Here is a 15119-nt window from a genome sequence, read left to right on the forward strand (position 1 = left end):
TATTTTTATTTTTATTTTTATTTTTATTTTTATTATTATTATCTTCTTTTTTAGTAAATATTTTTTATACAACATATTAATAAAATTAAAAATCATTTATTTTTCTTTATTTTTTTTTTTTTTTTTTTTTTATTTTTTTTTATTTGTATATAATATTTTAAAATCGATTTTTTGTAATTTGACATAAAAAAAAAAAAAAAAAATAAAAAAATAATAAAATTAAAAACAAAAATAAAAATAAAAACTCACTTTCTTTTTTTTTTTATTTTAGAAATTATTATTATTTGTTTCTTTTTTAAATATAAAAAATTAAAAAAAAATTTTTAATAATGTCACAAAATGAATATGACAAAAGTAATTCACTTTTAAATATATTTTCAATAAAAAAAATAACGTTAGAGAATGAAACTCTACTAAATTCAAAGATACCATGGGAAATAATTAAGAATGGTAATGTTATTGATTTAGGTTGTGGTAATGGATGGTTTTGTAGAGAAATGATTGAAAAAGGTGTAAACCAAATTATTGGTGTTGACATTTCTGAAAAATTAATTAAAAAAGCAATAGAATTAAATAAAGATAATAATAATAATAATAATAATAATAATAATAATAATAATAATAATGAAAAATTAAAATATTATGTCACTGATTTAGATAATTTCCAACTTAATGAAACTCCTTTTAATTCATTAATTGGTTCATTTGATTTTGCATTTAGTTCATTTGTAACTCATTATCTATCAGATTTAGAATCATATTTTAAAAAAGTTTACAATTTATTAAAATCAAATAATAATAATAATAATATTAATAATAATAATAATAATAATAATAATAATAATAATAATAATAATAATAATAATAATGATAATGATAGAGGTAGTAGTTTTATATTTTTAGCAGAACATCCAATGAGAACTTCAACAAAATGTATTGAAAATAAATTTATAAATCATAAATTTGAAGGTGATGAAAATTCAAAAATGGTTTGGCCAATTTCAGATTATAGTGAAGAAGGTAAAAGAGTAACTAATTGGGCTGGATCAAGTGGAATTATTAAATATCATTATACAATTGAAACTTATGTAAACACTTTAATTAAAGTAGGTTTTAAAATTGATTATCTAGGTGAATTAAATCTTGTAGAAAGACAATTACAATTTAGTAATTCTGGTGATATATCTATAGAAGCAAATAGACCATTTACACTATTTATTAAAGTGTCAAAAAATTAATAAAAAAAAAAAAAAAATAAAAAAAAAAAGTTAAAAAAGTAAATAATTTAAATTTAATAATAAATAATTAATAAAAAATAAAAATAAATGTAAATTTCATTTCATTATCACAAAAATAAAATATATACGTTATTTTATTAATTTAAAAATTATTGTACATGTTGTGCCAAGAACTTTTATTAGAAAAATAAGATGAAATAAAATAAAATGATCTTTATTTTATAATTTTCTTTTTAAATTTTTATTATTATTAAAATTATGAATTTTAATAATAAAATATTCAATCGACATTAATAAGTCCACGTGGTTTTTACCCACGTGGGGTGAGAAAAGTTTAATTATATAAATTTTGATAATACAAGATTTTATTGCAATAATCCAATTATAGTATTTTGATAATAAATAATTAAATTGCATTATTCGACTAATTAATTAAATTATTTTCAATTTTATTTTTTATTTAATTTTAAATACAACATATTTAAAACTGGTTATCTTTAAAAAAAAAATAAAAAAATATTAATAGTTTTATAGTGTTTTTAAAAAAAAAAAAAAAAAATTTGGACGGATAATTGTGAAAAATTTGGACGGATAATGGTGAAAAAATAAGGATAATCAAAAAAAACCCTTTTAATACAAAGATGGAAAAAGGGAAAACATATTTTTTAAAACTATGGAATTATCATAATGTTATTATTTCATGGATAAGGATAATCAAAAAAAACCCTTTTAATTCAAAGATGGAAAAAGGGAAAAATTTTTTTTTTTTTTTTTTTTTTTTTTTTTAAAAAATATTAGATTGAATTTATGGATTTGGAGATTTTATATCGATACAAATATTTGGTAATTTTAATATGAAGCATTAACGATAAGCCCGTTGTGTTGCCATTGTGTAGCAAGTATTTCATGCATCATATAGGTTCAATACAAATTTTCTATTTATAATTAACAATACCCCTTGTAATTTCTAATCTATGAATGTTTTAGTGTGAATTTTTTTTACAAAATTTCCAAGTCACCACTAAATAATAAAAAATAATAATAACTCTCTGTAAAAAAAAAAATATTGTTTAGGTTAATTATTACATATATGTGTTATTGTTTATTTAGTACTTGATTGTTGCAGAAAAAAAAATATTTAAATTTAAATTTTACAGATTAAAAAAACTCATCGATGAATTTAACAGGTAAAATTAATATGATCCCGTATAAAAAAATTGATTTGAGTAAAAAAATATAAATTAACTTTTTTTTTTTTTTTTTATTTCAAAAAACTATTATTTGTTTAATAAATAAATTTTTAAAAATGTCACAAAATGAATATGACAAAAATGATTCACTTTTTAATAAATTTTCAAATAAAAATTTAACTATAGAGAATGAAACTCTACTATTTTCAATGATACCATGGGAAATTGTTAAGAATGGAAATGTTATTGATTTTGGTTGTGGTAATGGATGGTTTTGTAGAGAAATGATTGAAAAAGGTGTAAACCAAATTATTGGTGTTGACATTTCTGAAAAATTAATTAAAAAAGCAATAGAATTAAATAAAGATAATAATGAAAAATCAAAATATTATGTCACTGATTTAGATAATTTCCAACTTAATGAAACTCCTTTTAATTCATTAATTGGTTCATTTGATTTTGCATTTAGTTCATATTTAACTCATTATTTATCAGATTTAGAATCATTTTTTAAAAAAGTTTACAATTTATTAAAATCAAATAATAATAATGGTAGTAGTTTTATATTTTTTGCAGAACATCCAATGAGAACTTCAACAAAATGTATTGAAAATAAATTTATTAGTCATAAATTTGAAGGTGATGAAAATTCAAAAATGGTTTGGCCAATTTCAAATTATAGTGAAGAAGGTAAAAGAGTTACTAAATGGGCTGGATCAAATGGAATTGTTAAATATCATTATACAATTGAAACTTATGTAAACACTTTAATTAAAGTAGGTTTTAAAATTGATTATATAGGTGAATTAAATCTTGTAGAAAAACAATTACAACTTTGCAATTCTGGTGATATAACAATAGAAGCAAATAGTCCATTTACACTATTTATTAAAGTAATAAAAAATTAATTAAAGAAAGCTTTAATTTTTTTAAAAAAGTAAATCATTTTTATATTAAAAAAAAAAAATAAAAAAAATAAAAAAAAAAAAATAAAAAAAATAAAAAAAAAAGATTTTTTAATCTTTTTTTTTTTTTCACCTATCCTTTTTGACAAATTAACACAGCAATTTCAAAAGTTATGTTTAAAAATTAATTATTTATTTTTTTTTCCCCACCATTTTAGCTTTTTTTTGATACACACAGAATAATAAAGAAATATTAATAAAAATAAAGAAATAATAATAAAATTCTTTTTTTTTTTTTTTAAAAAATTATTATTTTATTAATTACCAATCACGTAGTTTAGTGTGCTCGAAATTGATAAAATTATTATGTTAACAGACACGAAATATGTTCGTTTTACAATTTAAAAAAATAATGCAGTTTCTGTTTCTCGTTAAAATAATTGTGACCTAAACAAAAATTAAAAAAAAAAAAAATAAAAAAACAATTAAATAAAAAATAAAAATAAAAAATAAAATAAAACTGGGATTCAAAAATAAAAGCAAGCTCTAATCTATTATAATTTTTAATTAAATATGTGTTAATCTAATTCTTCAATACACCTCTAAACTTTTCACTTATATAAAAAAAAAAAAAAAATGACATTAATTGGTATACCACGTGGTACACCTCAAATTGAAGTTATGTTTGATGTTGATAGTAATGGTATTTTAAATGTTGCAGCTGAAGATAAAACTTCTAAAAAAGTTGAAAAAATAACTATCACCAATGACAAAGGTCGTCCCTCTCTAAAAGATATTAATAAAATGGTTGAAGATGCAGAGAAATTTAAAGAACAAGATCAACAACAAATTTTGAAAGTTTATTTTACAAATTATTGCATAAATAAAAAAAAAAAAAAAGATTTACAAAATTTTATTTAAAATAATAAAATGAGAAAATAATATAATTTTAAAAAACCAATAGTATTTAATGTATTTTTTTAATTAAAATTATAGAAATCCTATCCCTTGTTTAAACAAATCTAATCGAAAAATCTGGTGAATTTCAACTGTTTCCCAAAAATGTGAAATTTCAGAAAATTAAATTTAAAAAAAAAAGCAAAAAAAAAAAAACTATTTATATTCGCTGTTTTATTTTTAATTTCTATTATTAATTATTTCTTTTTTTTTATATTTATATATATTAATTATTTTCTTATTACTTTTTTCGTTATTAAATTTAAATTTTTAATAGATTATTAAAAAAAAAAAAAAAAAATGACATCAATTGGTATAGATTTAGGAACAACATATTCTTGTGTTGGTGTTTGGTTGAATGATCGTGTTGAAATTATTGCAAATGATCAAGGTAATAGAACTACTCCATCATATGTTGCATTCAATGATACAGAGCGTTTAATTGGTGATGCTGCAAAGAATCAAGTTGCAATGAATCCAATAAATACAGTTTTCGATGCAAAACGTTTAATTGGTAGGAAATTTTCAGATAGTGTTGTTCAAAGTGATATGAAACATTGGCCATTTAAAGTTATAACAAATAAAAACGATGATAAACCATTAATTCAAGTTGATTTCAAAGGTGAAACTAAAACATTCTCACCTGAAGAAATTTCATCAATGGTATTATCAAAAATGAAAGAAACTGCTGAATCATATTTAGGTAAACCTGTTAACAATGCAGTTATAACAGTTCCAGCTTATTTCAATGATGGACAACGTCAAGCAACTAAGGATGCTGGTACAATTTCAAAATTAAATGTTCAACGTATCATTAATGAACCAAGTGCTGCTGCTATTGCATATGGTTTAGATAAGAAAGGTAGTAAAAGTGGTGAAATAAAAGTTTTAATATTCGATTTGGGTGGTGGTACATTTGATGTTTCATTACTATCAATTGATGATGGTGTATTTGAAGTTTTAGCAACAGCTGGTGATACTCATTTAGGTGGTGAAGATTTTGATAATCGTTTAGTGAATCACTTTGTAGATGAATTCAAACGTAAACATAAGAAGGATATAATGGGTAACCAACGTGCTCTTCGTCGTTTGAGAACTGCATGTGAACGTGCAAAAAGAACACTATCATCATCATCTCAAGCATCAGTTGAAATTGATTCACTTTATGATGGTATTGATTTCTATACCTCAATTACCAGAGCACGTTTTGAAGAACTTTGTTCTGACCTTTTCAATAATTGTATTGAACCAGTTGAAAAAGTTTTAAAAGATTGTAAATTGGATAAGAAATCAATAGATGAAATTGTATTAGTTGGTGGTTCAACTCGTATTCCAAAAGTTCAACAATTAATTCAAAATCTTTTCAATGGTAAAGAATTAAATAAATCAATTAATCCTGACGAAGCCGTTGCATATGGTGCAGCAGTACAAGCTGCTATTCTATCAGGTGATAAAAGCTCAAGAATCTCTGAATTAATTTTCATTGATGTTGCACCATTATCATTGGGTATTGAAACTGTTGGTGGTGTAATGACAAACATCGTTCCAAGAAACACAATTATCCCATGTAAAAAGACACAAACTTTTTCAACTCACACAGATAATCAAAGTGGTGTTTTAATTCAAGTTTATGAGGGTGAACGTACAATGACAAAAGATAATAATCTATTGGGTAAATTTGAATTAACTGGTATCCCACCAGCACCACGTGGTACACCTCAAATTGAAGTTAGTTTCGATGTTGATAGTAATGGTATTTTAAATGTTACAGCTGAAGATAAAACTACTAAAAAAGTTGAAAAAATAACTATCACCAATGACAAAGGTCGTCTCTCTCTAAAAGATATTACTAAAATGGTTGAAGATGCAGAGAAATTTAAAGAACAAGATCAACAACAAAAAGAACGTATTGAATCAAAGAATAATCTTGAAAACTATATATTTTCTGTAAAAAATTCAATTAATGACCAGAAAATCATTTCAAAACTCTCTAAATCTGATAAAAATATTATTGAATCTGAAACTGAAAGTACTCTTAAATGGTTAGAATCAAATCAATCTGCCGAAAAGGATGAATTTAATCAAAAGATATCAGATCTTGAATCAATTGTTAACCCAATCCTTAGTAAATTCTATCAAGGTAATAATAATCCAAAACCAACCACAACTACTTTTAACCAAGATCTTGATTAAAATTAAATATATAAATTTCAGTGTAAAAAAATAAAAAAATTAAATATACATTCCATAAAGTTTTCCTTTTCCCAATCATTTCTCTACAAAACCATCCATTACTACAAATAATAATTTTCTAAAATATCAAAAAAAAAATAAAAAAAAAAAATAAAAAAAAAAATAAAAAAAAAAAAAAATTTATTAATTTTTTTTTGGAGTGACAGAATTCTGTTCTGTTCTGTGGTTGTATTTAAATTCAATTATATTCTCATTTTAATTATATTGATATTTGTAGTCATTTAAATATTTTTAGTGGTAGACTTCAAATGATCTTTCTTTGAACATTTGTTGAGTTTTGTAATATATAAAACAAATATTTATCTGTTTTGGTAACTTTTTATTTAATTGTTTTTATTTGAAAAAAAAAAATAAAATAAAATAAAGAATTAAAAATAAAAAATAAATTAGAAAATTAAAATAACGAAATATTAAATGAAAAAAGGGGTAAAAATATCTTTATTTTATTTTATTTTTTTTTTTTTTTTTTTTTTTTTTTTTGACACAGAGTTTGTGGTTTTAATAAATAAAAACGAATTTGTTTATCATTAATTTGAAATTTCATTTTTTTATAATTTTATCCGTTTTTGTATAATTTGTCAAAAATGTATATTTATAAATGAAACAAAGAATTTGTTTACTTGAAATTCTATTGTGGTTAAATTTTTGACTTTGTAGGATTGTAATTTAAATTACAAATTATAATAATTTGGAAAAAATAGATTTTCAATTTAATTATTTTTTTTTTAAAAAAAAAAAAAAAGTATAAATTAAAAATAAATTTTAATGTTTTATTTCATTCACAAATTATTTAATTACAAAATAAAATAACAAAAATAAAATGACACTCTTTTGTAAGAATTTAATTATATTTTTTATTTAATTTAAAAATAAAGTTACTAATTTATTTATTTTAAAAAACTATTAGCTTCAATCTCATCAATGTCAAGTTCAATGACAAGCTCAAAATCCAGCTTTGCATCTTTTGGTAATGGAACAAGGGTGAGTTCAAATTCAATTGCATGTAGTGTTGACTGTGACGGCAAAGGTGTTAGCTCAGGATCAGACTTAACAGGAGGCGCTAAATCAGGTGGAGATTGTGGTGGTAAAGGAAGACCAAATAATCATGGTCATGGTCATGAAAATTGTCATGGTGGTAAAGGTCCAGGAAATTCATGTTAATGTTAATATTAATTTGTACTACAATGTAATATTACATTATTTAAAATAAAATGGCGATTAAAAAAATGTGTGGAGCTTTATTTATTTATTTATTTATTTATTTATTTATTTATTTATTTATTTATTTATTTATTTATATATATTTTTATTTTTATTTTTATTTTTAATTTTTTTTTTATTTTTATTTATTTTTTTATTTAATTTCTTTTTTTATAACCATGTGGAAATTAAATTTTTAAATGTTTTTTTTTTTTAAAAAAAGATATTTTTTTTTTTTTATTTTTTTTTTTGATGATTTTTCATCAACACAAATAATTAATAATGAATGTTTTTGAATTAATTAAAAAAAAAATTATTTATAAATCACTTATTTATTAAAATAATATTTTATTTTATTTTATTTTATCTATATTTTCATACAGTTAAGCTTAACTTTTTACAAATTTTATAAAATGCCATCAATGGGTATAGATTTAGGAACAACATATTCTTGTGTTGGTGTTTGCAATGAAAAAGGTCGTATTGAAATTATTGCAAATGATCAAGGTAATAGAACTACCCCATCATATGTTTCATTTAATAATAGAGAATGTTTAATTGGAGATGATGCAATGAATCAAGTTGCAATGAATCCAGTTAATACCATTTTCGATGTAAAACGTTTATTTGGTAGAAAATATTCAGATAGTGTTGTTCAAAGTGATATGAAACTTTGGCCATTTAAAGTTATAGCAAATAAATTTGATGATAAACCATTAATTCAAGTTGATTTCAAAGGTGAAACTAAAACATTCTCACCTGAAGAAATTTCATCAATGGTATTATCAAAAATGAAAGAAATTGTAGAACAACACTTGGGTGAACCTGTTACAGATGCAGTTATAACAGTTCCAGCTTATTTCAATGATAGACAGCGCCATGCAACCAAATATGCAGGTACAATTTCAAATTTAAATGTATTAAGAATTATTAATGAACCAACTGCTACTGCAATTGCATATGGTTTACATAGGAGAGGTATTGATGATATGAAAGTTTTAATAATCGATCTAGGTGGTGGTACATTTGATGTTTCATTATTCAATATAGAAGATGGTATATATGAAATTTTATTATCAGGTGGTGACAATCATTTAGGTGGTGCGGATTTTAATAATCGTTTAATGAATCACTTTATAGATGAATTTAAACTTAAACATAAAAAAGATATAACCAATAATCAACGTGCTATTTTTCGTTTAAGAACTGCATGTGAACGTGCAAAGAGAACTTTATCAATTTCATCATTAGCATCGATTGAAATTGACTCACTTTATGATGGTATTGATTTTTATTCAACAATTACAAGAACACATTTTGAAAAACTTTGTTCTGACCTTTTCCATAGTTGTATCGATCATGTTGAAACAATTTTAAATAAATGTAAATTAGATAAAAGTTTAGTAGATGAAATTGTATTAGCTGGTGGTTCAACTCAAATTCCAAAGATACAAAGAATGTTTAAAGAATACTTCAATGGTAAAGAATTTAACAACTCGATTAACCCTGATGAAGTTGTTGCATATGGTGCAGCAGTACAATCTGGAGTTATTTCAGGCAAAGGTTCAAACTTTCCTCAACTTATTTTTTTAAATGTTACACCATTATCAATGGGTATTGAAACTGTTGGTGGAATAATGACAAATCTTGTTGAAAGAAATACTCATATTCCTATTAAAAAAACGCAAACTTTTTCAACCCAATATGATAATCAAACCAATGTTTTAATTCAAATTTATGAAGGTGAACGTACAATGACTAAAGATAATAATCTAATTGGTACATTTGAATTAAATGGTATCCCACCAGCACCACGTGGTGTTACCCAGATTGAAGTTTGTTTTGATGTTGATATAGATGGTATATTAACAGTTAGTGCAGAAGATAAAACCACAAAAAAAGTTCAAAAAATCACCATCTCCAATATTAATGATCATCTCTCAAAAGTAGAGATTGAAAAAATGATAGTAGATGGTGAGAAATTTAAACAACAAGATCAACAACAAAAAAAAGAACTTATTGAATCAAATTATAAAATATATTGTGGTGATGAAAACACATTAGATTTTGAAATTACTCAAAAATTGTTAGGATCAGCTCAATCTACTGAAATGAACGAATGACTAAACTCAGTCCAAAATAAAAGTAATTGTTTTTTTATTAATAATATAGGTAGTATCATTTAATCCTTTCATATGTACAAAAATAATAAAAATAATAATAATAATAATAATAATTCACTTTTAAATAAATCCAAATGAAACTATAGTATGTGTTTCAATCAATAACAACTTTTATTTCCTTTTATTTTTTTTTTTATTTTTTTTTATTTTTATTTTTATTTGTTTATATATTGTATAAGAAAAAAACACTCCTGTATAGTTTATAACATCATCTACTATTTTAGTATAATAATAATAATATAAACTATACATGGATTATTTTTCTTATACAATTTATTTAAACTAATAAAAATAAAAAATAAAAAAATAAAAAAAAAAGAATTAATAGAAAATGTATAGATATTTATTTATATATTTTAATTTTTTGGTTTTATTAATTTATTCTTTTTTGAATGATTTAAAAATTCTGCATATCCACCAACAAAACTTTTGGCATCATCAGTACAACCCTCAATAACCAATGGACATGTAGTATGATATCTTGCTTTATGTCCTAAACCTGTTGTTTGTTTCTCTAAATATTCTTTCCATTCCTCTCTATCACATTCTTTATTTTCAACTTTTATATTTTTATTATTACTATCAATATGTTTACCTAATTGAACTGCTTTTTGATAATATGGACCTTTTTTTTTTTTTTTCATTTAAAAAGTTAATTGGTATTTTTTTTTTTTTTTTTTTTTTTTTTCAATACACTTTTGTATTTAGAGATTCAAAAATACAAACATTGTGGATATCCATGTATAGTGAAACATGTTTCCTCTCCAAATAAAAATGAATTTAATGATTGCATTTGTTTAAAATCTGTAGAACTAATTAATGAAAATAATAAAAAAAAAAAATTGAAAAAGAAAAAAAATAAAAAAAAAAAGCAAAAAACGTAAAACGTTGTCCAGATAGAATAAATTAAAAAATAAATTAAAAAATTAAAAAATTAAAAAAAATTACTTTAAATGTTAAAATTTATTTTAGCTTTCTTTTTAGATATTTCCAAAAGGCTATGTTTCAATTTAACTTCATAATCTTTTTCAAAATTATTATTATTATTGTTTTTATTATTATTATTATTGTTATTATTATTATTTTCAATATTTTCAACACTACCATCAATTTCATTTCCATCTTCATTATTATTATCATTATTATCATCTCCATTATCACCAATATCATTTATTTTTCTCTTTGAATAAATTAATCTCATTTGATTTAAACCTAATTTATAACTTGATTGGAATTTTTCATAAACATTTGGTTTCCATTTTAAACAATGTAAAGTTTGAGATCTTTCAGCTTTTTTCATCATAGAAATATAATATTTAATTTCTGATTTATCAACAATTGTATAAGAAACACCAAAATTTCCAGCACGAGCAGTTCTACCAACTCTATGAACGTATAATGTAATATTTGGTGGTGTATTATAATTAATTACAACATCAATATCTTGAATATCCATACCTCTAGACATAATATCACTACAAATTAAACTATATAGTCATATCATAATTAAAAATAAAAAAATAAAAAAATTAATATTAATTTTATGAATTATAAAAAAAAAAAAAAAATACATTACATATCAATTTGATTTAATTTAAATCTTGATAATAAATCAGCTCTTTCAACAGTTGATAAAGATGAAGAATATTCTTCACATGTGAATTTTAATTTATCAACTTGACCAATTAATTTTAATAATGTATTTAATCTATGAGTGATATCAACTGATTTTGTAAAACAAATGATTTTCTTTTTATTTTCACCATTTGCATTGTTTTTTAATAATGATTCATAAATAATATTTAATAAAACCAATGGTTTTTGATCACCATTTGAAATGATATAACATTCTTTTAATGTTGATGGCATACTATATTTAATTTCTTTAGTTTTACTAGTTGTAAAAAATAATGGTGCATTCAATTGTAATAATGAAATCTTTGATGGATTATATGTCATTGTTGCTGATAATAATAATTTAACCAATTTAAATTCACTCCAACATAAATGATTCATTTGATTATTATTATCTTTTAATGATATTGATTTTTCAAATAATTCAATATCACTAAAAAAAAAAAAAAAAAAAAAGTTAATATATTACAATAAATTTATAATAATAATAATAAAATTAATAATTTACCCTTTACTATTATATTTTATTAATTGTTCTTCTTGTTGTTGATTTAAATCAGAATGTTGATTTGTTGAATCAATTACAATTTCTAACCAATCTTGAAAACTTTGTCTTAATAATCTATCAGCTTCATCAATTACTAAATAATTTAAATATTTTAAGGTGAAACCTAAAGTTTCATTTATATGATCAACGATTCTACCAGGTGTTGAAACGATGATATCAACCAAACTTTCATAAAGTGCATGTTCGCCATATGAATGATTTTTAATTAATAATTTTTGTTCAATGTGAAATGGTTTTACACCTAATGAAAGTACAACTAAATCAGTTCCTTTAATAATTGATTGAAATGTTTTTTCAACTTGAATCACTAGATCATGAGTTGGTACAATCACTGCAACTCTAACTCTTCTAACTACTCTTTTAACAATTTTCTGTACTAATGGTATTGCATATGCCAATGTTTTACCACTACCTGTTGGTGCACAAACACAAATATCATGTCCTTCAGTACGATTTATAAATGGTACTATCTCTTGTTGAACTGGAAATAAATTTATAATTGATTGTTCTTTTAAATTATTTATTAACCATTCTTCAATACCAAATGATTCCAATGTATTATTATTATTATTTATATTTTCATTATAATTTATTGTTGTCATTATTATAACGTATTGCAACTTTTTTTTTTTCAAAAAATAAATGAAAATTGATAATTATTTCGTTCGTTTTTTCCAAAATTTTAAAAAAAAAAAAAAAAAATTAAAAAAAATTAAAAAAAAAAAAAAAATTTTTTTTTTAATTTTTTTTTATTAAAGGCAATCAATTTTTTTTTTGTCGACAAAGGATTTCAAAAATGGGAGAAATTAATAATAATAAAGAAATAAATGAAAAAGATGATGAAATTAATAATAAAAGATTAAAATATGAAGGATTTATAAAAAAAGAAAAAAAGAAAAAACAAAAGATTGATCATTCAATACCATTAAAAGAGAAACCAACTCAAGAAGATATTGATTCCCATAGTGAATGTTTATTTTGGATTGTAAATAAAAAAAAGCATAGAGCTGAATTTTGTAAATATAAAAGAGCAAAAGATTCAATACTTTGTAATCATCATAAACCAATTGATCAAATATCTTCAGAACCGCAACCGCAACTAACTGATTATAATGGGGACGATGTCACTGAAAATAATAATAATTCTACTACTACCACCACAGCCACTACCCAAGATGATAATTCCAAACCAAAAGAAAGAAAAAGAATACATTGTCCATTAAATCCAACTCAGTATGTATTTTTTTTTATTTTTTTTATTCTATTTTTAGAATTAGTATTTATATTAATAATTTTTTTTTAAAAAAAAAAAAAATAGTATTATTTATGAATGTAAATTACAAAAACATTTAAAAGCATGTCCAAATGCAAAAGTTGGTCAAAAGAATGCACACATTGAATTATCAAAAAAAGAACCATATTATAAAGAGAATATAAATGATTTAAATGAAAATGTAAAATTAACATTAGAACCAATAATTTTATCACAAGTTTCAACTGAAAATTTAATTAATATCTCTATTAAATTGGATCAATTCTTTGAAAAATTCTTTAAAAATGAAATTCAATCTTTAAATCAAACACATAAATCTTTTGATAAAATTTTTAATTCAGAGTATGTAATATTTAAATATATCATCACCTATAATAACAGCAGCAACAACAACAATATATTATTAATTGGAAAATAACTTATAATTTATTATTTATTATTAATATTAATATTATTATTTTAATTTTTAAAAAAAAAAAAATTAAAAAAATAGTCAACAATTAAAACATATTCAACAAGAATCATCAATTATAAATTTATTAGAAAATAGTAATCTTTATAATTCAGATAATGTTTATTTAGAGTTTGGGGCAGGATCAGGTAAATTAAGTAACCATATATTTATGTCACATGAAAAGAAATCAGGTCATATTTTAATTGATAGAATGAAATTTAGATCATTAAAAAAAGTAGATAGATTAATAAAGAATGAAAAAGGTTGTCATCATTTCTCTAGACTTTTAATTGATATTAGACATTTAAATCTATCAAATCTATCAATACTTGAAGAGAAACCATTCGTTATCACATCAAAACATCTTTGTGGTTGTGCAACTGATTTCACATTAGATTCAATTTTTAATCTTTTAAATAATTCAAATGAAAAAGTTAATAATAATTTTAAAGGAATTGGTATTGCAACTTGTTGTCATCATATTTGTAATTTTAATACTTATTCAAGTAAGTTTTTTTTAAATTTTAAAAAAAAAAAAAAAAAAAAAAAAAAAAAAAAAAAAAAAAGTAATTTTAATATTTTTATATTTTTCTATTTATAGATCAATCATATTTAAAAGATCAATTAAATATTACACCATTAGAATTTCAATTAATTTGTTCGATTAGTAGTTGGGCAACAATTGATGAAAATAAATGTAATAATGATGATGATGATAATGAAGTTGAAGAAGATGATGAATTAATTAAAAAAGATAAAAAAGAAAAAAAAGAATTTGAAAATCAATTAAAGATTGAATTTAATAAACAAGATGTATTTAGTATAAAAAGAAAAGAGGAATTAGGATATAAAGCAAAGAGATTAATTGATTATGGTAGATATTTATTTATTAAAGAAAAATTAAATTTACCAAATACAAAATTTTGGATTTATACAAATCAATCAAAAGAAAATTTATTTTTAGTTTCAAATAAATAAATTAAAAAATTAATTTAAAATTAATTAAATAATTTATTTAATTGTTAAATTGTTTAATAATATAGATGAATTATTTATATTTTTTTTTTTTTTTTTTTTAAAAAATTTTTTAAAAAGTTTTTTTTATTTTATTTTTTTTTGTTAAAGAATTGTTGGTAAAGAATCGTAACCATTTGTAGCAGGTAAAGTTTCTCTTTTCGAATAATAGGGTTCAAGTACTACATCTTTAGGGAAATTTCTGAGACGTGGTTCACCTGTTGATACATCGATAGTGAGTTGAAGTAT

The 15119-nt window shown here is 21.4% G+C and overlaps 10 protein-coding genes across 10 annotated transcripts in view; 7 read left to right on the plus strand and 3 right to left on the minus strand.

Annotated features, from left to right (window-relative positions):
* Window positions 1-329: 329 nt before the first annotated feature.
* Window positions 330-1238, plus strand: DDB_G0293668 (hypothetical protein; the record flags this gene model as incomplete). The annotated part of the gene is made up of 1 exon (XM_629084.1): window positions 330-1238. The coding sequence occupies one exon, from the start codon at window positions 330-332 to the stop codon at window positions 1236-1238; it is 909 nt and encodes a 302-aa protein (XP_629086.1).
* Window positions 1239-2544: 1306 nt separating this feature from the next.
* DDB_G0293670 (hypothetical protein) lies at window positions 2545-3336 on the plus strand (the record flags this gene model as incomplete). Its single annotated transcript, XM_629085.1, has 1 exon — window positions 2545-3336. The coding sequence occupies one exon, from the start codon at window positions 2545-2547 to the stop codon at window positions 3334-3336; it is 792 nt and encodes a 263-aa protein (XP_629087.1).
* Window positions 3337-3969: 633 nt separating this feature from the next.
* On the plus strand, window positions 3970-4254 carry DDB_G0293672 (hypothetical protein; the record flags this gene model as incomplete). Its single annotated transcript, XM_629086.1, has 1 exon — window positions 3970-4254. One exon carries the CDS (start codon window positions 3970-3972, stop codon window positions 4252-4254), a length of 285 nt encoding a protein of 94 aa, XP_629088.1.
* A 336-nt stretch (window positions 4255-4590) lies between these two features.
* Window positions 4591-6483, plus strand: DDB_G0293674 (hypothetical protein; the record flags this gene model as incomplete). The annotated part of the gene is made up of 1 exon (XM_629087.1): window positions 4591-6483. The coding sequence occupies one exon, from the start codon at window positions 4591-4593 to the stop codon at window positions 6481-6483; it is 1893 nt and encodes a 630-aa protein (XP_629089.1).
* Window positions 6484-7363: 880 nt separating this feature from the next.
* DDB_G0293676 (coiled-coil family protein) lies at window positions 7364-7704 on the plus strand (the record flags this gene model as incomplete). The annotated part of the gene is made up of 2 exons (XM_629088.1): window positions 7364-7376; window positions 7451-7704. 2 exons carry the CDS (start codon window positions 7364-7366, stop codon window positions 7702-7704), a joined length of 267 nt encoding a protein of 88 aa, XP_629090.1.
* A 452-nt stretch (window positions 7705-8156) lies between these two features.
* Window positions 8157-9866, plus strand: DDB_G0293678 (hypothetical protein; the record flags this gene model as incomplete). The annotated part of the gene is made up of 1 exon (XM_629089.1): window positions 8157-9866. One exon carries the CDS (start codon window positions 8157-8159, stop codon window positions 9864-9866), a length of 1710 nt encoding a protein of 569 aa, XP_629091.1.
* A 416-nt stretch (window positions 9867-10282) lies between these two features.
* DDB_G0293680 (hypothetical protein) lies at window positions 10283-10719 on the minus strand (the record flags this gene model as incomplete). Its single annotated transcript, XM_629090.1, has 2 exons — window positions 10283-10551; window positions 10653-10719. 2 exons carry the CDS (start codon window positions 10717-10719, stop codon window positions 10283-10285), a joined length of 336 nt encoding a protein of 111 aa, XP_629092.1.
* Window positions 10720-10875: 156 nt separating this feature from the next.
* Window positions 10876-12731, minus strand: ddx51 (DEAD/DEAH box helicase; the record flags this gene model as incomplete). The annotated part of the gene is made up of 3 exons (XM_629091.1): window positions 10876-11413; window positions 11503-11994; window positions 12070-12731. The coding sequence occupies 3 exons, from the start codon at window positions 12729-12731 to the stop codon at window positions 10876-10878; spliced, it is 1692 nt and encodes a 563-aa protein (XP_629093.1).
* Window positions 12732-12925: 194 nt separating this feature from the next.
* DDB_G0293682 (hypothetical protein) lies at window positions 12926-14834 on the plus strand (the record flags this gene model as incomplete). Its single annotated transcript, XM_629092.1, has 4 exons — window positions 12926-13362; window positions 13448-13744; window positions 13896-14362; window positions 14458-14834. 4 exons carry the CDS (start codon window positions 12926-12928, stop codon window positions 14832-14834), a joined length of 1578 nt encoding a protein of 525 aa, XP_629094.1.
* Window positions 14835-14975: 141 nt separating this feature from the next.
* The window catches only part of dstC (transcriptional repressor), a gene marked incomplete at both ends in the record, with an annotated part of 3547 nt that continues 3403 nt past the window's right edge, over window positions 14976-15119 (minus strand). Inside the window, one exon of the mRNA XM_629093.1 lies at window positions 14976-15119. This exon is cut by the window's right edge and continues 2100 nt beyond it. Coding sequence (XP_629095.1) covers window positions 14976-15119 — 144 coding nt within the window.

This window comes from Dictyostelium discoideum (genome assembly GCF_000004695.1).
Source record: "Dictyostelium discoideum AX4 chromosome 6 chromosome, whole genome shotgun sequence".
Classification (NCBI taxonomy): domain Eukaryota; phylum Evosea; class Eumycetozoa; order Dictyosteliales; family Dictyosteliaceae; genus Dictyostelium; species Dictyostelium discoideum.